The 19,835-nt window shown below is 51.5% G+C and overlaps 2 protein-coding genes across 8 annotated transcripts; both read left to right on the top strand.

Moving 5' to 3' along the window:
• Nucleotides 1-1,158: 1,158 nt before the first annotated feature.
• CHCHD1 (coiled-coil-helix-coiled-coil-helix domain containing 1) lies at nucleotides 1,159-2,458 on the top strand. Its single transcript, XM_046654049.1, has 3 exons — nucleotides 1,159-1,320; nucleotides 1,448-1,566; nucleotides 2,157-2,458. Exons 1-3 carry the CDS (start codon nucleotides 1,197-1,199, stop codon nucleotides 2,268-2,270), a joined length of 357 nt encoding a protein of 118 aa, XP_046510005.1. The 5' UTR covers nucleotides 1,159-1,196; the 3' UTR covers nucleotides 2,271-2,458.
• Nucleotides 2,459-5,221: 2,763 nt separating this feature from the next.
• Nucleotides 5,222-19,747, top strand: ZSWIM8 (zinc finger SWIM-type containing 8). Of its 7 annotated transcripts, none has more exons than XM_046649450.1 (26): nucleotides 5,222-5,822; nucleotides 8,236-8,389; nucleotides 8,627-8,721; nucleotides 8,898-9,070; nucleotides 9,245-9,352; nucleotides 9,463-9,544; nucleotides 9,679-9,799; nucleotides 10,199-10,400; nucleotides 10,545-10,720; nucleotides 11,080-12,073; nucleotides 12,840-12,971; nucleotides 13,111-13,290; nucleotides 13,379-13,562; nucleotides 13,773-13,871; nucleotides 14,461-14,585; nucleotides 15,021-15,261; nucleotides 15,360-15,518; nucleotides 15,608-15,836; nucleotides 16,018-16,307; nucleotides 16,467-16,690; nucleotides 17,243-17,731; nucleotides 17,961-18,144; nucleotides 18,248-18,424; nucleotides 18,585-18,704; nucleotides 19,028-19,185; nucleotides 19,270-19,616. In XM_046649450.1, exons 1-26 carry the CDS (start codon nucleotides 5,615-5,617, stop codon nucleotides 19,471-19,473), a joined length of 5,508 nt encoding a protein of 1,835 aa, XP_046505406.1. In that variant the 5' UTR covers nucleotides 5,222-5,614; the 3' UTR covers nucleotides 19,474-19,616. The 7 variants fall into 7 exon arrangements, with proteins under 7 accessions (XP_046505406.1, XP_046505388.1, XP_046505393.1 ...); XM_046649432.1 differs by having other exon boundaries at nucleotides 5,295-5,822; nucleotides 19,028-19,138; nucleotides 19,270-19,747; XM_046649437.1 differs by having other exon boundaries at nucleotides 5,306-5,822; nucleotides 17,961-18,120; nucleotides 19,028-19,138; nucleotides 19,270-19,747.
• Nucleotides 19,748-19,835: the final 88 nt, after the last annotated feature.

Here is a 19,835-nt window from a genome sequence, read left to right as displayed (position 1 = left end):
AAATCTTCCTCAGAAAAAACATTAAAAAAATTTTTAACAATGGGTGTTGAGGGTAGGGCTTTAAACAGATAAATGAACAAGACAATTCAGACTATGATAGGTGCTATGAAGAAAATAAAACAGGTCGACACTGGTGGGGATGGAAGTCAGGGAATGCTTCTCAGACTCAACAGAAGAAAAAGAACCAGTGATGCGGAGATCACTGGGAAGATTCCAAACGTGATAAATGATTTTGTGTGTGTGTGTCTGTGTGTGAAGATTGGCCCTGAGCTAACATCTGTGCCAATCTTCCTCTATTTTGTATGTGGAACACTACCACAGAATGGCCTGATGAGCCGTGTGTAGGTCCGCACCCAGGATGAACCTGAAAATCCTAGGTCCCCAAAGCAGAGAAGGCGAACTTAACCAGTAGCCACTTGGCCAGCACCCTGATTTTAGCACACTAAATTTACACAACCAAATAAATATTGCACCTCCAAAGTCGTCATCTTATGAACTGCAGGCTTGTTCAGGTTACACTTCCATTACCAGAAACATTCTTGCTTATTTGTAAATGCCTTAGAGAATCCATGGCACATCTTTGGACTGAGGGGGTTTTTTTTTGAGGAAGATTAGCTCTGAGCTAACATCTGCTGCCAATCCTCCTCTTTTTGCTGAGGAAGACTGGCCCTGAGCTAACATCCGTGCCCATCTTCCTCTACTTTGTATGTGGGACGCCTACCACAGCATCAAAATCAACAATTCTTGAAGGTTCATTAAAATAAAGCAAAAATCTTTCCCAACATAACATCTCAAAGTCGCCTATTTTGATTCGCTCCCATTGTCTCTGCCCTTGCCTATGTCAATCACCCTCTAGTCCCGCCTGCTGCCACGAGAAACTAGTGTCTACGTATCGGGGCCCTTTCCTGCGTGTTCTCGGCCTGGCATTGCTCCGAGAGTTCAGGGCCCAGACCCTACAAAAGAGCGGCCTAAGTCAGGGTACGGGCTCCAAACAGTCTCCTTCTGACCTGCACGACAGTCTGGATCCACCAGTGTCCCAACCCAGCATCCGGGAGACCCGGCAAAGAAAAGAAGGAGGGGCATGGGGCTGCCTGGGCGGAGCTTGCTCTAGGCCGCGCGCCGAGCGTCGCCGAGCTCGTAGGGGTCACGCAGGCTCACGCACTGCGCCGCGGAGCCCGCCGGGAGCTCGGTGTGCAATGGCGACGCCCAGCCTTAGGGGTCGCCTAGCGCGGCTTGGAAACGCACGGAAACCTATACTGAAGCCCAACAAGCCCCTCATCCTCACTAACCGTGTCGGGGAACGGCGGCGGGAGAGGGGCGGTGAGCAGTTAGAGCCGTGGAGGCCCCAGAGCGGAAGCCGGAGGGGTGCAGGGGGCGGCTGGGGGGGAGGACCGGAAGGTAAGGGGGTCTCCTTGTGACTGAGGGTCTCCCGGTTCTGCCCCTTCAGAGGCGACCTGTATCACGGAGATGTCGGTAATGATGGCTTGCTGGAAGCGGAATGAATTCCGCGACGAAGCTTGCAGAAAAGAGATCCAGGCCTTCTTCGATTGTGCTTCGAAGGCTGAGGTGACAAGCTTCCTCGGATGCTCCTGGGAGGAGAATGGGGGGGATATAGTAATGGTTCTCCTTGCCTCTTGCTGGGTGATAAAAAAAAGTCCCTCTCATTCTAGAAGGGTGAGGAAAGTTTTGGGAGCTATTTCACCTACGCCGAAGTGGGAAAGGTTACGGTTTTGAAGACAATGTCATCTTGAGCGAATTGTTTCTTTGTACTGAGCTTTAGCTTTATCAGATGTGAAATGAAGTTAGTATTAAACACCCACCTCACAGAATTTTGCGAGTGTCAAATGAAGGAAGTAATGGGAGAACCACTTTGTAAAATTAAAGTTGCTTTTCAAACTGACATTATTGTCTAAAATAGAATTGAAGATAGTGAAGGACAGGTTGTTTGGTTTTCAGCCTAGACTGAGTTGCCAGCTGGCATGGTAGTTTCAGATCATACAGTCATTTGTAGGTCCCAAGCCCCTTTTGTTGAAAGGAGACACAAATCTCTTCAGGCTGGTTAATATTTTAGTGTGCTTTGGGACTTGGAGAGAACTATTGGCTTACGTCAGGGCAAACTGTAAAGCTGTCATTTTTGTTTTGTTCTGTGTTTTCAGGCAGCCCGAAAGATGAGATCAATCCAGGAGAACCTGGGAGAGTCCGGGAGTTTACCCCCTAAGAAAATTAATAATTTGTTACAGAGGTTTCCTAACAAACCTCATGTCAGCTGAAAATGGAGAAGCCTTTTCAATGACGGGACTGTAGCTTCTGAGAATTATGCAGAGGCATTTTAGAAACATTTGCACTGTTATACTCTCTTTGCAGAGTAAAAGGAGACAAAACCACTTTTTTTGTCCTTTGGAACCATTGTCTCTGTGGAAGTTATGCTTTATCTTGAAATAAAATCCTCTGAAGAGAACTTGGCCTTTTGTTGTGGATTAGGTACTCCCTTCATACTTGAACCCTGTATCCTCCCCTAGAAGTTCTTTGCTCCCTGATTTGCCCCAGGAGCGGGACAAAGATCTGTCTTATCCTGCATTTGAAGTCGTTTTCACCATTTGGTGCCCTTGCCTTTGGATGCACTAAGGATGTTGAAATCTGTCTATATACTGGTTGTTGCCATCATCTGTATTTAGTGACTACCTATTTTGTGCGTAGCGCCTGCAATGTGCTGCCAGAATAATCAGAAGTTCACAAACTCGTGACCGAAAGATACTACAGATGTATTTTATTTGGCTCACACAGTTAAAACTTTTTTTAAATTAACTGACCACATTCAAAAATAGGGAAAATGTCATAAAGAATCCACTTTTTAGCTTTTAGAAAGAAAACAGGAGATTTGGCAACCCTAGTTTCTTATTCCCACATAGCAATGATCAAGTAGAGCTGATTATCATTTGTCTCCATTCTCCAGGGAGCTGGCCACAGGACTCTCCCAAATGGTGAAAGAGACTTAATTGGCAATTATCTTCTTTGTGTATCACCTGCCCACTTCTCTTATTAAGTCTCATTAAGTTGTCTACCTGGTTGCTGAAGGCATTTACAGATGGTCTGACTTACGATGGTTTGACTTACGATTTTTTGACTTTATGATGGTGAGAAAGCCATATGCATTCAGTAGAAACCATACTTTGAATTTCGATCTTTTCCTGGGCTAGCAATATGCAGTACAATACTCTCCTGTGATGCTGGGTAGCTGCAGTGAGCCACAGCTGCCAGTCAGCCACACATGAAGAGGGTAAACATCTGATACAACCATTTTGTACCCATATAACCATTCTGTTTTTCACTTTCAGTACAAAATTCAATAAATTGTGTGAGATAGTCAACACTTTATTATAAAATAGGCTTTGTGTTAGATGATTTTGCCCAATTGTAGGTTAATGTAAGTGTTCTGAGCACGTTTAAGGTAGGCTAGGCTAAGCTATGATTGTTTAGTAGCTTAGGTGTATTAATTGCATTTTAAAATTTTTTTTTTAAGATTTTATTTTTCCTTTTTCTCCCCAAAGCCCCCTGGTATATAGTTGTATATTTTTAGTTGTGGGTCCTTCTAGTTGTGGCATGTGGGATGGCGCCTCAGCATGGCTTGATGAGCGGTGCCATGTCTGTGCCCAGGATCCAAACTGGTGAAACCCTGGACCACCAAAGCGGAGTGCACGAACTTAACCACTCGGCCACGGGGCCGGACCCCTAAATGCATTTTAGACTTAACGATGTTTTCAACTTAATGATGGGTTTATCAGAATGTAACCCCATTGTAAGTCAAGGAAGATATGTGCTTTTCTGACCCCCTGATATTAGAAACAATTGTATAGCATTTATGTATACTTTCCCCTTTCAGGCATAACTGAGTTAACTTTTTTTCTATGTACTTCACAGTATTAAATGGACGAAGGGATCAGTGGGGTTTAAAGCTCCAGTGGGATAATTATTAAGATAAAGATGAGTCTTGATTCCCTGACCCGCCACAGCTGCCTCTTTTAGTAGTCCTCATACACCATAGGTACAGCAATTGGGCAATTGCTTGGTTCTGCAAGCTGAGGCTTTTAGCTATAGGAAGAAGCTTAGTACTTAGGCACTTTGAACTAGACTTAGGACTTCCTAACCTCTGGTCAAGACACTCCCAGTAAGAGGTCTGTGAACATGGATGGGAAAAACTTTTATCTTTAACCACAACCAGAGTTTAGCATTTCAGTTAGGACTGTGGGAAACAAACCACAGTACCATTAGCAATACCTATATGAAATCAGTATTTTCATATCGTGTTACAGTTTGTTACAGATATCTCAATATTATTTATATTCATCACTAGCTTCAAAATTATGGTAATTACACTTAGTGCTAGATCTTATTTAATGTGTAGATAAAAACTTACTACCATGTTACAAATTTTTTTTAACTTTTTTTTTTTGAGGAAGATTAGCCCTGAGCTAACATCTGCCATCAATGCTCCTCTTTTTGCTGAGGAAGACTGGCCCTGAGCTAACATCCATGACCAAGTTCCTCCACTTTATATGTTGCATGCCTGCCACAGCATGGCTTGAGAAGCAGTGCATAGGACTGCACCTGGGATCCGAACCAGTGAACCCGGGGCGCTGAAGCGGAATGTGTGAACTTAAGTGCTGCACCACTGGGCCAGCTCCTACAAAATTTTTCATTAATATTTTGATAATTGTATTTCAACATAATTCGTTTCTTTTGTAATTCTAATATTTTGTGCATTTACAATCTGAGAAGGGAGCGGGGGTCTAGGGACTTCACCAGGCTAGGAAAGGGTCTGTGGCACAAAAAAAAGGCTAAGAACCCCTAGACTCAAAGGCCCCACTGTCAAACAGTACAATCACTTCCTGAAATAAAGTGCCTTCTTTTCCTAGTGCTTCCCCAATTAGACCCTATAAAATAGTCTTATGGAATGCAGACTTCTGGACTACAATTCCCACAATGTGTTGCGGCTCGGGGCCTATCCGGAGTTGGGACAGTAACTCCACCCGGTGATTTCTGTGTTGTCTGTTGACAGCCTACGATTCCCGTCATGCGTGGCGGCTGTTTATTCCTTAGGGACATTATGGACTCCGAGTTATCGCTGGGATCTGTAGTTATTTCGTATACCTTTGAGGGTTGGCTTCCTCTAATGATATCTGAGGGTGCGCTCGAGGAAAAAAAGCAGGAAATGCAGCAATTAAATAAACAGATCCCCTACATCCGCCCGTACCCGGTCCGGTTGCCGAGCACGCGAGGGCGGAAGTGGTGGTGGCCGGCGCGGCCGGAAGTTCAGATCAGCTGATGGGGGAGGCGGCGCCGCAGCCCAGGAGAGGCCCCGGCTGCCGAGCGCTTCGTCCGGGCCCTGAGTCTCCGAGACTGGCCACGATCCCTATTTGCACCTCGCAGGTGGGCGAGGCACTGTACCTTATCTCTCTCAGGCCTGAAATCCTCGCCCGGGACGGCCGCCCTGAGCGCCCCGGCCACTCCCAGCCCCGGCTCGCCCCTCAGGCCCCGGGCCTCCCCTCAGCCCCCGGCCGGCGGCCCAGGCCCCGGATCCGCGGGGGGGGACCCGGCCCAGGGGGGTGCGGGCCCCATGGAGCTGATGTTCGCGGAGTGGGAGGATGGAGAGCGCTTCTCATTCGAGGATTCGGACCGCTTTGAGGAGGATTCGCTCTGTTCCTTCATCTCCGAGGCCGAGAGCCTCTGCCAGAACTGGCGGGGATGGCGCAAACAGTCAGCGGGGCCCAATTCCCCCACTGGCGGCGGCGGTGGAGGTGGCGGTGGCGGTACCAGAATGCGAGGTGAGGGTGAGCGCGGGGGAAGGGAGCGGGCAGGCCCTGCTCCAGTCTTGCTCGAGAGCTGTCCCTGCTCAGGAGCTGTCCCGGACCACGAGCTGTCCCAAGCTTAGAACAGACTTCAGGACTCGCTTTTCCGGTCTTCCTGGGGTTGGCTTTTCCACACCAGCGTGTGTGTGTGTGTGTGTGTGTGTTGGGGTGATGGCTGGGAAATCCTGGGTTGGATAAGATTAGCGACAGAAAGTAGATCTCTTGTCGTTCATTGGCCTTAGAAATGGGGTAAGGGAGAAGAATCTCCTCTCACACTTGGGAATACTTACCGAGTTTAGCCTGAGGCAAGCCAGAAAGTAGACATAAGAGGATGTGAGTAGAGAGTAGACTATGAAAAAGTGACCACTTTAGGTGTGTCACCCCATTGCAAAGTGCATTGGGAGCTCCTTGATTCAGGGTGATGATCTCTGATCCCAGTTGCACTACGAAGGGACTCCACTTAGAGGAAAGTGGTGGTGAACTGGCCTGTGAGAGGAGATGTCACATAGGTTTAGATCAGAGACTTGGTTCCTGGCCATATGGAACATCTGTCAGAAGCCAAGGCTGGGACCGCTGGATTAGAGCCTCAGCTTTACATCATCTGGGGCCTGGGAAAGAGTGTGGGTAATTGTCTCTGGAGTCTCCTTATGAAACACTCTTCCTGCTTTTCACCGTGAGTTTCTTTCATTTGTGAGTCTTTCAGGGAATTAACTGATTAGTGCTGTGAAGGATTTTGCTTTTATTAAAGGAGATAGAAAGGAGAATGGTAAGAGAAGCCCCTCAGGCTCGGGACTCACCACATCCTTTCCCTGCCATTCTCATGGCGGAGTTTTTGTCCTGGGCCTCAAGAGAAACTTTTTTCAGCAGTTAAAGGGTTTAATTTGTGAGTCTACTCTGGCTATTCCAAGAGTCCTGTTTTCCAAACTTCCCTCCAGAGATTCCTAGCATCCCTTTGGTTCAGGGAGAAATTTACACGTGTCACTTTTTAGGAGTTGTATTCGACTTCAGCTGGAGAGATAGTATATGCTCTGTGTTCACACATGTACACACACACACATGCACACACACTCACATGCAGATCATAGGCATTTTCACTCTGGGTCATCTCTGGCCTTTCCCTTCTTTCATTTTGGCATGTGTGGGTAGCCTTGGGGCTTAGAGCTCCTTCATTTTGAGAGAAGTAACTGAAGATGGTGAGGATGGTAGTGAAGAGTTTCAATATATTGCTATCTACCTGAATAGGTTAAAATCTAGGAAAGCATGTCATTTCCCCATTCCTTCCTGGGCTACCTTCAGTTGCTCACTTGTAAGATAAGGAGATTAAAATTTTTTAAAAAAGGTTCCTTTCAGCTCCATGATTTTCTGATCTGTCTTCTAATCTGACTAGCAGTTTGGTAAGATATGCAGTCTGTTGTGTTTCACTGCTTTTTGATTAAAACAGTGTGGGAAATTTTGAGTGGTAACTTCATCCTTCTCCAGGTGATCCAGGAGCAGCAGCTATGTTCCCTTGGGATAACCTATTCCCTGCCCCCCCACCGCCACCCCACCCCAGGCTTCCATTGTGGGAAGCCAGGGTTCAGGTGTGCCAAAAGAAATGCAGACTCTTTTGCTTCTGGAGGTCCCTCTCTCAACTCTTCTGGGCTCTGGCCTATCTTCCCACTTTAGATGGAGGCCTGGAGTCATCTAGAGAAAAAGCGACAGTAAAAAAAGCAGTTAGAGAAGAGAATGCCAGAGGAGAGATATTAACAATGTAATATGAATCTAATGTGCTAGGTATATGGGAAATTAGATGCCAATCCATGTGGGAGGGGTTACTTGCTAGGATCCTGGAACACACCTGTTTGGTCAGGAGTTTCTGGAATATTTCTGATATCCTCTGTTTCAGACCTTAGGTAGCAGACTGTGGGCTAGGGATTGTTTAGCTCCTCTCCCCCAGATGGAGTCTTAAGAATTAGTATATCCAGACAGGAGGGTCCCCTTGGTATTTCATCCAAATCTCCCCTCTCTCTCTTTCTTTCTTTTTTTTTTTTTGAGGAAGATTAGCTCTGAGCTAACATCTGCCGCCAATCCTCCTCTTTTTGCTGAGGAAGACTGGCCCTGAGCTAACATCCATGCCCATCTCCCTCTACTTTATATGTGGGAGGCCTACCACAGCATTGCCTGCCAAGCGGTCCCATGTCCACACCCAGGATCTGAACTGGCGAACCCTGGGCCGCCAAAGTGGAATGTGCGCTCTTAACCCCTGTGCCACCAGGCTGGCCCTGGCCCCTCCCCTCTCTTTCTTAGTGAAGGTGGGACCCTAGATGTGGCATAGGCCTTGGTGCTAAGTAATCATGGCCCTTTTCATTTCCCCTTCTCTTTCTCTTCACCTCAACCTTTGTTTCCAAAGATGGACTGGTGATCCCATTGGTGGAGCTGTCAGCAAAACAGGTGGCATTTCATATCCCATTTGAAGTGGTGGAGAAAGTTTACCCACCAGTGCCTGAGCAGCTACAGCTCCGAATTGCTTTTTGGAGCTTCCCTGAGAATGAAGAGGATATTCGGTGAGGCTAAAGGACTGATGGCTGGGAGTGGGGTCCTGATGTTCCACACCATATGCTGGGCTTCCTGTAGAACAAAGGAGATACTGTATTTGGGGCTGTGGTAAGCAGAAGACAAGGGGAGGAGGGAGAGCCTGGATGGAGTGACACTGGAGAGAGAGTGCCCAGGGCATTGTGGTCTCTGACAGGGTCTGTAGGTTATTTGCTGAGTTGTGGCTGTATTGTCTTCTTCACTCCCAGGCTGTATTCCTGCCTGGCCAACGGCAGTGCAGATGAGTTCCAGCGAGGGGATCAGCTGTTCCGTATGAGGGCTGTGAAGGACCCACTGCAGATAGGTAAGAGTCTCACCATGCCCTGTGGTACCTCCTGCTCTTCTTATCTCCTGGGTTATGAATTAAGGACCTACTGCAAGAAGCTGGAGCAGGTTGTCTGAATAACTGCAGGGCCAGGGTCAAGGGCAGAGACCTATGTCTTGGCAGCTCTCCCTGACCATACCCATGTTTCTCCCCAGGGTTCCACCTGAGTGCTACAGTGGTGCCACCTCAGATGGTCCCCCCTAAAGGGGCCTACAATGTGGCTGTGATGTTTGACCGCTGCCGGGTCACTTCCTGCAGCTGCACCTGTGGGGCTGGGGCCAAATGGTGCACCCACGTCGTGGCACTCTGTCTCTTCCGCATCCACAACGTGAGGCCCTCCCAATTTATCCCGGCCCTATCCTACGCTCCATCCCCCCCTTCTCTGCTGCATGCCTGGCCACAATGTGAGCCCCCTCGCCTCCCCTACTCTGCCTCTCTGTCCCCAGCTCCAGCATCAGTGAGCCTTTTCTCAGGTTGTTCCATTTCTCTCTGACCCCTTCAGGCTTCTGCAGTCTGCCTGCGGGCCCCAGTCTCAGAATCCCTGTCTCGGCTGCAGAGGGACCAGTTGCAGAAGTTTGCTCAGTACCTCATCAGTGAGCTCCCTCAGCAGGTGAGTTAGGTTGGCACACCCTCCTCCAACTAGCTCCAGGGCAGCATATCAGCCTTCCTGTTAGGCCCAGGCCTCTGGGTCACCTATGCCTTTGTCCCTTTCCTCCTCAGATCCTCCCTACAGCCCAGCGTCTCCTGGATGAACTCCTCTCCTCCCAGTCAACAGCCATTAATACAGTGTGTGGAGCCCCAGGTGAGTGTGGTGAGAAAGAAGGGCAGTAGGAAGAAAGCAAGCTGGTAGTGCAGAGTGCCACTTACTAAAGGCTTGCTGTTGTCAGGCAAATCCAGGCCCCTATCTCTAGGTGACTGACTGCCTATCGTCCCCAGACCCCACAGCAGGGCCGTCAGCCTCCGACCAGAGTACTTGGTATTTGGATGAATCGACACTCACTGACAACATCAAGAAGACACTGCACAAGTTCTGTGGCCCCTCTCCTGTGGTCTTTAGGTAAGTTGGATCTTTTCATGCCTGTTTCTGTGGTGGAAGGGGAGCATCTCTCAGGCTGTTGATAGATACTTTGTTAATACCTGCATCTTCCACCTTTTATTCACTGCACTGGTACGGTGCCTGGCACACAGAAGATGTCACTAATGAAATCAGTGCACAATTATAATTTTATGTAGTCACAGAGTGGTCTGCTAGGTACAACAGGAGCTATTTTTCTTCATTTGAGATTGGGAAATTGAGGCAGAGGGAGATTAAGAATTTTTGGCATGGACGTTCTTTTTTCCCTGTACTCTCTATTTTGGGTCAGAGCGCCTTATGTGTCAAAGCCCTGTTGCACTTTCATTTGCTTTATTCAGCCCCATCTTAGGGCCATCATTTTCCACTTTGCTACTTTCACAGTGATGTGAACTCCATGTATTTGTCTTCCACGGAGCCTCCGGCTGCTGCTGAGTGGGCATGTCTGCTGCGCCCTCTGAGGGGCCGTGAGCCAGAGGGCGTCTGGAACCTGCTTAGCATCGTGCGGGAGATGTTCAAACGGAGGGACAGCAATGCTGCTCCCTTGTTGGAAATCCTCACTGACCAGTGCCTCACCTATGAACAGGTAATCCCCCAGAGTTGGGTAGCCCCATGGTGGTTCATTCTCTCCCTCACTTAACCTTATTCCCCTCTTGGTGACAGGGACACTGGGGAGGGCTACTCTATCTCCAAGCTATTAGGTTCATCTCAGAGCCCTCTTTGTTTCCAGATAACAGGTTGGTGGTACAGCGTGCGCACCTCAGCCTCACACAGCAGCGCCAGTGGGCACACAGGCCGTAGCAATGGGCAGTCAGAGGTGGCAGCCCATGCATGTGCCAGCATGTGTGACGAGATGGTCACACTGTGGAGGCTGGCTGTGCTGGACCCTGCACTCAGCCCCCAGCGGTGAGTCTCCCCCTAAGCTCACCACAGCTTGGAGACTGGGCCAGCCTAGGACAGACCGAGCCCTCTTCTCCTTGTATACATAAAGACGTACATTCTTCTAGTCCTAGGGCAATGGGAGGTGCTGAGCATTAGGGTTACCAGTGATTTATGAGTGCTTTTCTTTCTTCCTTCTCTCCCTTAAATAGCACCCGCTTTCTAAAACTCACAAGTGTTGGAGTGATGTCTGTGGGGCTTAAAAAGTGCTTCCCTAGGTCCTTCCCTGTGCCCCCCTTCCAGGATATATGCCTACTCCATCCCCTCCCATCCCTTCTTGGTGCAGAGTATAGCCCTCCGCAGCCTCCTCCCCTTTGTTCCCACAGCCGCCGGGAACTGTGCGTGCAACTACGCCAGTGGCAACTAAAGGTGATTGAGAATGTGAAGCGGGGACAGCACAAGAAGACCCTGGAGCGGCTCTTCCCTGGCTTCCGGCCTGCAGTGGAGGCCTGCTACTTCAACTGGGAAGAGGCTTACCCACTTCCCGGCGTCACCTACAGCGGCACTGACCGGAAGCTGGCATTGTGCTGGGCCCGGGCCCTGCCTCCTCGGTCAAGTGCCTCCCGATCTGGGGGCCTGGAGGAATCTCGGGAGCGGCCTCGCCCTCTTCCTGCTGAGCCAGCAGTGCGGCCCAAGGAGCCTGGGGCAAAGCGCAAGGGATTGGGTGAGGGGGTCCCCTCATCGCAGCGGGGTCCCCGCCGCCTCTCAGCTGAGGGGGGAGATAAGGCTCTGCATAAGACGGGTCCAGGTGGGGGCAAAGCCAAGGCACTGGGTGGGGCTGGCAGTGGGGGCAAGGGCTCCACAGGCGGTGGGAGCAAGCGACGGCTGAGCAGTGAAGACAGTTCCCTGGAGCCGGATCTGGCCGAGTTGAGCCTGGATGATAGCAGCCTCGCCCTGGGTGCAGAGGCCAGCACCTTTGGCGGATTCCCTGAGAGCCCGCCACCCTGCCCTCCCCCTGGTGGCTCCCGAGGCCCTTCCACCTTCCTTCCTGAACCCCCAGATACTTATGAAGAAGATGGTGGCGTGTACTTCTCAGAAGGGCCTGAGCCTCCCACAGCCTCTGCTGGCCCCCCTGGCCTATTGCCTGGGGAGGTCTGTACCCGGGATGACCTCCCTTCCACAGATGAGAGTGGCAATGGGCTCCCCAAAACCAAAGAGACAGCCCCTGCTGTTGGAGAGGAGGATGATGACTACCAGGCATATTATCTGAATGCCCAGGATGGGGCTGGGGGCGAGGAAGAGAAGGCCGAGGGCGGGGCTGGGGAGGAGCACGACCTGTTTGCTGGGCTGAAGCCACTGGAGCAGGAGAGCCGCATGGAGGTGAGGGGACTATGAGGGTGCTCCTTAGCCACAGCTGGGAGAGGGGCCATCTGGCTCTAGTTGGGAGTGTCAGGACCATAGCATGACTATTCGAGTCCTATAGCAGGCTCCTAACTGGCTTCCCTGCTTGCAGTCCATTCTCTTCACTGCTTCCATATTGATTTTCCTGCAATATCTGATTGTGTCACTCTGCTGCTTAAAACTCTTCAGTGGTTTCCCATTGCCCTTAGGATAAAAATGAAGATCCTTGGCATGACCTATGAGGCTCCGTTTGGTCTGATCTTTGCTTTTCCAGCCTCATCTAGCTACTCTGTCCCTTATACTGCAGTCAGTTGCACCATTCCTGTGACTTGCCATGTTCTCTCTTGCATCCATACTTTTGCACAAATTGGCCTTTTTGCCTGGAATGTTCTTCCCTTCCCTTACCTGGTTAGCTCCTATTCCTTCTTTAGGTCTCAGAGATCTTAGTGATCACTTCCTCTAGGAAGTCTTCCCTGAGACTGCCTCTCTGCCCCAAGTCCCAGTAAGGTATCCCACTCACCTCCCCTCTTGACCTTTCCCAGTAGCGGCTGGCTTCACACTGGTTTGTATGTTTGTGTGTTTGTTTCTCTAACCAGACTGTGAGTTCCTGTGGTACACCCAGGACCAGCATAGAGCCCACATATATAGCAGGTGCTCTGGGGATGTTTGCTGTATGAGTGAGTATGGTGTCCTGCCCCCGGAAGTTGGGGCTTCAATATGTCTGGTGCCCATGTCCTCTCTCCAGGTATTATTTGCCTGTGCTGAGGCCTTGCATGCACATGGCTACAGCAGTGAGGCCTCCCGTCTCACTGTGGAGCTTGCCCAGGATTTGCTAGCCAACCCACCTGACCTCAAGGTAGAGCCGCCCCCTGCCAAGGTGAGAGAGACCGCCCACCTTTTCCCTCCCCACTTATCCCTAACCCTCTCCCATGCCCCACCCCAAGTGAGAGCTTCCTTCTCCCTCAACCAAGGTGAGTCAGACTCATCTGCCTGCCTCCTTGTGCTTCCCTCTTTAGGGCAAGAAGAACAAGGTATCTACAAGCCGTCAGACCTGGGTGGCTACCAACACCCTGACCAAGGCAGCCTTCCTGTTGACAGTGCTAAGTGAGCGCCCAGAGCATCACAACCTGGCCTTCCGAGTTGGCATGTTTGCCTTGGAGCTCCAGAGGCCCCCAGCTTCTACCAAGGCCTTGGAGGTCAGAGATTCTGTCTGAGCCTTGTACTGAAGTCTCCATTGATCTCCAGTGAGCTGTTAGAGGTCTATGGTCCTTCCTGTGCCCTTAGGTGAAGCTGGCATACCAGGAGTCTGAGGTGGCCGCTTTGCTCAAGAAGATTCCTTTGGGTCCAAGTGAGATGAGTACCATGCGGTGCCGGGCAGAGGAACTTCGGGAGGGGACACTCTGTGACTATCGGCCTGTTTTGCCTCTCATGTTGGCCAGTTTCATCTTTGATGTTCTCTGTGCTCCAGGTATGGTGCCTGATTCTACAGCAAATCAGGAACTAGGGTAGGGGTAGCTTTCTTGAAGAAAAAACCAAGAGCCCCAAGGCTCTGAATCGCCTTTAGGACTCATGAGGCAGCTTCATGGGAGGGTCTGGAATGATGAGGGTCTTGTGTTCCCTCCCTTTCATTCTTTTCATGCTACTTGTATCTGCCTGACTTACCTCAACTTTTATCCAGTGGTTTCCCCCACGGGTTCCCGGCCCCCAAGTCGCAACTGGAACAATGAGATGCCTGGGGATGAGGAGCTGGGATTTGAAGCAGCAGTTGCTGCCTTGGGTGAGTCTGTCAGTGTCTTGAGCATGTCTGTGAGCTAAGCCTGGCTCGGGCCTTGAAGGACATGAGGCATGGGCTTTGTTCCGAAGGGGCTCTATGGTAATGGGAAAGCCAGGATGACATGTATGAACCAAGTAATGCCTATGAAGCAGTCAAGAATTTAGGGCAGAAATGTGTGCTATGGGTGTTGGGTGTTAGAAGGACAGCAAAACAGAAATCTAGGGAAAGGCCCCAGGAAGGAGGTAGAATATGGAATGTGGGTTAAAAGATCAGTTAAGTTCTAGGTAGGGGGACAAAAACACTATGAGTAAAGTTTACACAGGGGCAATCACATCTTAATGAGAGTCCATCTTCTCTGAAGTGATGGGTATGCTGGGAAGGTAGAGTGGGCTAGGTTATGAAGGTCTTAAAAAGCAGACCGGAGCTCAGGCTGGATATAATAGGCAATGGGGACCTTCCCTAGGGGATGTGAGTTGGACCAGGAGAACTCCTTGCCTCACATGCTGGTGGCTGGGGAGCCCTGGCCTGTTTATCTTTGCTGTCTTAGGAGTTATGGCCATTCTGAGTCCCCATGGGCTCCTCCTTCTCACAGGCATGAAGACAACAGTGAGTGAGGCAGAGCACCCCCTCTTATGTGAAGGCACACGTCGGGAGAAGGGTGACCTGGCATTGGCACTAATGATCACTTACAAGGATGACCAGGCCAAACTCAAAAAGGTAAGAGATTGAGATACAGGGATTTTGACAGGCAAAGAGAGCAGATTTTACCACCTTTCTTGGGAGTACAATGAGAAAAGGTCTATTCTGCCCGTAAAGAAATAAGTGGAGAATCTTGGGTACACCTCATAAAGCACAAGAGAGACCAATGACTCTTATAGGAGTGCTTGGGCAAGGGGTGAAGGAGAAGCAAAGGGCATAAAGTAATTTGTTCATTCATTCATTTATTTCAATATTTATTGAATATCAATATACTCAGCCCTGTGATAAGTGTTATAGAAGACACCAGGATATGTAACCCAGCCTCTCTTTCAGGAGGTTCTCCTACTGGGGAAGCCTTCCTGAGGAGATAGTTTTAAGCTGTTTCAAGGAGAAAGAAAGGTAATAGAAGTCAGGAGATAAAGGGCATCCTGTCACCGCTTCTCTGTCCTCCAGATCTTAGACAAACTCTTGGACCGAGAGAGCCAGACGCATAAGCCACAGACACTGAGTTCGTTCTACTCATCTAGCCGCCCAGCCACAGCCAGCCAGAGGTCTCCTTCAAAGCATGGGGCCCCATCTGCCCCAGGGGCCCTGCAGCCACTGACCTCAGGCTCTGCAGGGCCTGCTCAGCCAGGGAGTGTGGCAGGGGCTGGGCCAGGCCCCGCTGAGGGCTTCACAGAGAAGAATGTGCCTGGTGAGGTGGGGGCACTGGGCAGGGGGGATGAATGGTATGGAGTCATGTTGGGATCCCCTTTCCTGGGCTCATCCCAGTGTCCTATTTTCCCCACCTAGAGAGTTCCCCACATTCCCCCTGTGAGGGTCTCCCATCTGAGGCAGCTTTGACCCCAAGGCCAGAAGGGAAGGTTCCTAGCCGCTTGGCTCTTGGCAGTCGTGGAGGCTACAATGGACGGGGCTGGGGCTCCCCAGGGCGGCCTAAGAAGAAGCACACAGGTATGCCAGCCTGTGGGATGACATGGAGGGAAGGATATTCCTGACGGTCGCAGTCTGCCTTCTGAGACTGACTTGTCTTGTGGGGTTAGGCATGGCCAGCATTGACAGCAGTGCCCCTGAAACAACATCAGATAGCTCTCCCACCTTAAGCCGGAGGCCACTTCGAGGGGGCTGGGCACCTACCTCCTGGGGTCGAGGACAGGACAGTGACAGCATTAGCAGCTCTTCCTCGGACTCCCTTGGCTCCTCATCCTCCAGTGGAAGTCGCCGGGCCAGTGCCAGTGGAGGGGCTCGGGCGAAGACAGTTGAAGTTGGCAGGTCAGTGGGAAGAAATACCCATCTCCTCTGATCTGGCTCACCCTCAGAGCCACATCCCTAGTGTAATCCAACTATTGTCCCCCGCAACATCCTCACTTTTATACCCTAGTCTTACCCAACCTACCTGGACACCCATTTCAGAGAAACCCCAATCCCCGTCCCTACCCCATTGCCCCTTCAGGTACAAGGGCCGTCGTCCCGAGAGTCATGCCCCCCATGTACCCAATCAGCCGTCAGAGGCAGCTGCACACTTCTACTTCGAGCTGGCGAAGACAGTGCTGATCAAGGCAGGAGGCAACAGCAGCACTTCCATTTTCACACATCCATCTTCCTCAGGGGGCCACCAGGGTCCTCACCGCAACCTGCACCTTTGCGCCTTCGAGATTGGGCTTTATGCCCTTGGCCTGCACAACTTTGTTTCTCCTAACTGGCTCTCACGTACCTATTCTTCCCACGTTTCCTGGATTACAGGTAAATCCAATGTCTTGATTTAGGTATGGGAGGGGGGTTAATTGATAAGAGAAAAGAGCATTATCCTTGTGGATTATTAATCTGATAGGAGGGATACCATTCCCACTCCCCAGAGGTGCTATGCTAACCCCACTCTGCATTTCTCTCCTTCCCCTGAAGGCCAGGCAATGGAGATTGGCAGTGCAGCCCTGACTATACTGGTAGAGTGCTGGGATGGGCACCTGACGCCCCCTGAGGTTGCATCCCTGGCTGACAGGGCATCACGGGCACGAGATTCCAATATGGTGAGGGCAGCAGCAGAGCTAGCCCTAAGCTGCCTCCCTCATGCCCATGCGTTGAACCCCAATGAGATCCAGCGGGCCCTGGTGCAGTGCAAGGAGCAGGTATTTCTACAGGCAGTCCGGGGACCTGCTTTGGGGCATCTGGGCAGGGAGGATGGGCATGGGAAAAGCTGATGACCCAGCTCTTGATTCCCATATCCTGGAGTTCACAAACTATTCAGTTTTTCCTCTTACAGTGACACTTGACGTATTAATATGCTTTCACATCTGTTACTTCCTTTGCTTTACAACTCTGAGTTTAGGATTATTCTTATTTTACAGATAAGGAAATGGAGGTCTGTAGTTCAGGGACCAAGATGATCACCAGGATGGAATACTTAGGGGAGATAATGGGACTTGGATTGGGGGGAGTGGCTAACTTAGTTTGTAACTGGGACTATAACCTGGGTCTTGACTTCTACTGGTCAGCAAGTAGTTATTTGTTCAGTATCTGTGTGAAGCATTCACTGCTCTGACACTGACTTTGAGCATTGGCCCTGACCTCTGATGCCTCCCAGAGAACCAGCCAATTCTAAGGGAGGCATTGGAATGTCATCTAAAACCATCCCTGAGTAAAGCCCTTCCCGGCTAACCCTCTATGCCCCTCCCTTCCAGGATAACCTGATGTTGGAGAAGGCCTGCATGGCAGTGGAAGAGGCGGCTAAGGGTGGGGGTGTATACCCCGAAGTGTTGTTTGAGGTTGCTCACCAGTGGTTCTGGCTATATGAGCAAACAGCAGGTGGCTCATCCACAGCCCGTGAAGGGGCTACAAGCTGTAGTGCCAGTGGGATCAGGGCAGGTGGGGAGGCTGGGCGGGGGCTGCCTGAGGGCAGGGGGGGCCCAGGGACTGAGCCGGTTACAGTGGCTGCAGCAGCAGTGACAGCAGCAGCCACAGTGGTGCCAGTCATCTCGGTGGGGTCCAGTTTATATCCGGGTCCAGGACTGGGGCATGGTCATTCCCCTGGCCTGCACCCCTACACGGCTCTACAGCCCCACCTGCCCTGCAGCCCTCAATACCTCACCCACCCAGCTCACCCTGCCCACCCCATGCCTCATATGCCCCGGCCTGCCGTCTTCCCTGTGCCCAGCTCTGCATACCCACAGGTGAGACCAATGTTCTACTGGGGGGTTGGGCACGTGGGAGAACATTGGGAGTTCATGGGGTTGGAGTAGGATACTCTGGGAGGATAATAGGGCTGTTCCAAGAGTCCTGGTGAGGTGGTGGGAGTCTGGGGGATGCAGCCTAAGAAAGTAGGGATACCCAGTTGTGAGACGAAGAGGGAAGAGCTACATCCTAATGTAATTTATCTTGTCGTCTTCTCCTTGCCTCTAGGGTGTGCATCCTGCATTCCTGGGGGCTCAGTACCCTTACTCAGTGACTCCTCCCTCACTTGCTGCCACTGCTGTGTCTTTCCCCGTCCCTTCCATGGCACCCATCACAGTACATCCCTACCACACAGAGCCAGGGCTCCCACTGCCCACCAGTGTGGCCTGTGAGTTGTGGGGACAGGGAACAGGTGAATGGAGGGGAGGTACACTGGGCAGGGGAGGTAGGGACGAAATTCTCTCTGCCCCTCTTTGGTCTCCGAGGTCCTTAAATGGCTTTCATCCCATTCTCAGTGAGCAGTGTCCATCCAGCGTCCACATTTCCAGCCATCCAGGGTGCCTCGCTGCCTGCCCTGACCACACAGCCCAGCCCGCTGGTGAGCGGGGGTTTTCCACCACCCGAGGAAGAGACGCACAGTCAGCCTGTCAACCCACACAGCCTACACCACCTGCATGCTGCCTACCGTGTTGGTGAGAGGAAGTCCCTTTCTGTGCCCCCACCTACAGTTGTGCCAGAGGCTCTTCAGTAACCTCTCCCCCCATACCTCTTAGTTTATTATGGGGTCAGGTGCCAGGTTGGGGTAGAGTGTCGAGGATGCAGCCCCACCATGTGCCTATCTTTTTCTCCCAGGGATGCTGGCACTGGAGATGCTGGGTCGCCGGGCACACAATGATCACCCCAACAACTTCTCCCGCTCCCCCCCCTACACTGATGATGTCAAATGGTTGCTGGGGCTGGCAGCAAAGCTGGGTAACACCTCCCCTCCCCAGGACCATTGTCCGCCCCCACCCACTTCCCCCACCTTCCTATCCCAGACCTCCTTCCTAGCTCTTGCTCAGAGTTGAGGCCTTGGTCGGGTATGTGTGCGTGCGCGGGGGGTGGGGGGTTACCTCAGCTCCTGGGGTGGAGGGAGGCTCTCTGCCAGGCCAGAGCTGAGAGATAAAAGTTGGGTCCCTAGGGCAGAGGTGGCCACCCCCGTCTCATGCCCCTCCCCCTGCCCCCCAGGAGTGAACTACGTGCACCAGTTCTGTGTGGGGGCAGCCAAGGGGGTGCTGAGCCCGTTTGTGCTGCAGGAGATCGTCATGGAGACGCTGCAGCGGCTGAGCCCTGCTCATGCCCACAACCACCTGCGTGCCCCGGCCTTCCACCAACTGGTGCAGCGCTGCCAACAGGCATACATGCAGGTGACAACCCAGGAAGTATGGAGCAGGGTGGAGCACCTCCTTGGCAGGCATGGAACAGCTCACCCAGCATGCAAGGGAGGAGGGGCCTAGTTCTGTGCTTAGTGGCTCATCCTCTGTACATCCTCCTCCAGTACATCCACCACCGCTTGATTCACCTGACCCCTGCCGACTACGACGACTTTGTGAATGCGATCCGCAGTGCCCGCAGCGCCTTCTGCCTGACACCCATGGGCATGATGCAGTTCAACGACATCCTGCAGAACCTCAAGCGCAGCAAACAGACCAAGGAGCTGTGGCAGCGGGTCTCACTCGAGATGACCACCTTCTCCCCCTGAGTCTAGCCCCGCTAGGGCCCTATACAGGGACACAGGCCTGTGGCTATGGGGGTCCCTCACAAAGGGGGAGTGAATCTTGGCTGGACAGATCATCCTCACTCAGTTCCCTGGTAGCCCAGGCTGGCAGCTGCTCTTGGGCTGTAGCTTGGGGCCAAGATGTCTCAGACCCTAGAAGCCTAGGGTTGGGGGAGACAGCCCTGTCTGGGAGGGGGCGTTGGGTGGCCTCTGGTATTTATTTGGCATTTATAAATATATAAACTCCTTTTTTACTCTAGTCTGCCTGGGCCTTTCCCTTCTTTCCCTCCATGTGCAGATGAACCTTGAAATGAGGCAGGGGAAAAGTCTGATATTTATTCTAGGTT

This window comes from Equus quagga, chromosome 2, assembly GCF_021613505.1.
Source record: "Equus quagga isolate Etosha38 chromosome 2, UCLA_HA_Equagga_1.0, whole genome shotgun sequence".
In the NCBI taxonomy this organism is placed as follows: domain Eukaryota; kingdom Metazoa; phylum Chordata; class Mammalia; order Perissodactyla; family Equidae; genus Equus; species Equus quagga.
Note: the sequence above shows the minus strand (reverse complement) of the source record. Positions and strands in the feature narration are given on the sequence as shown.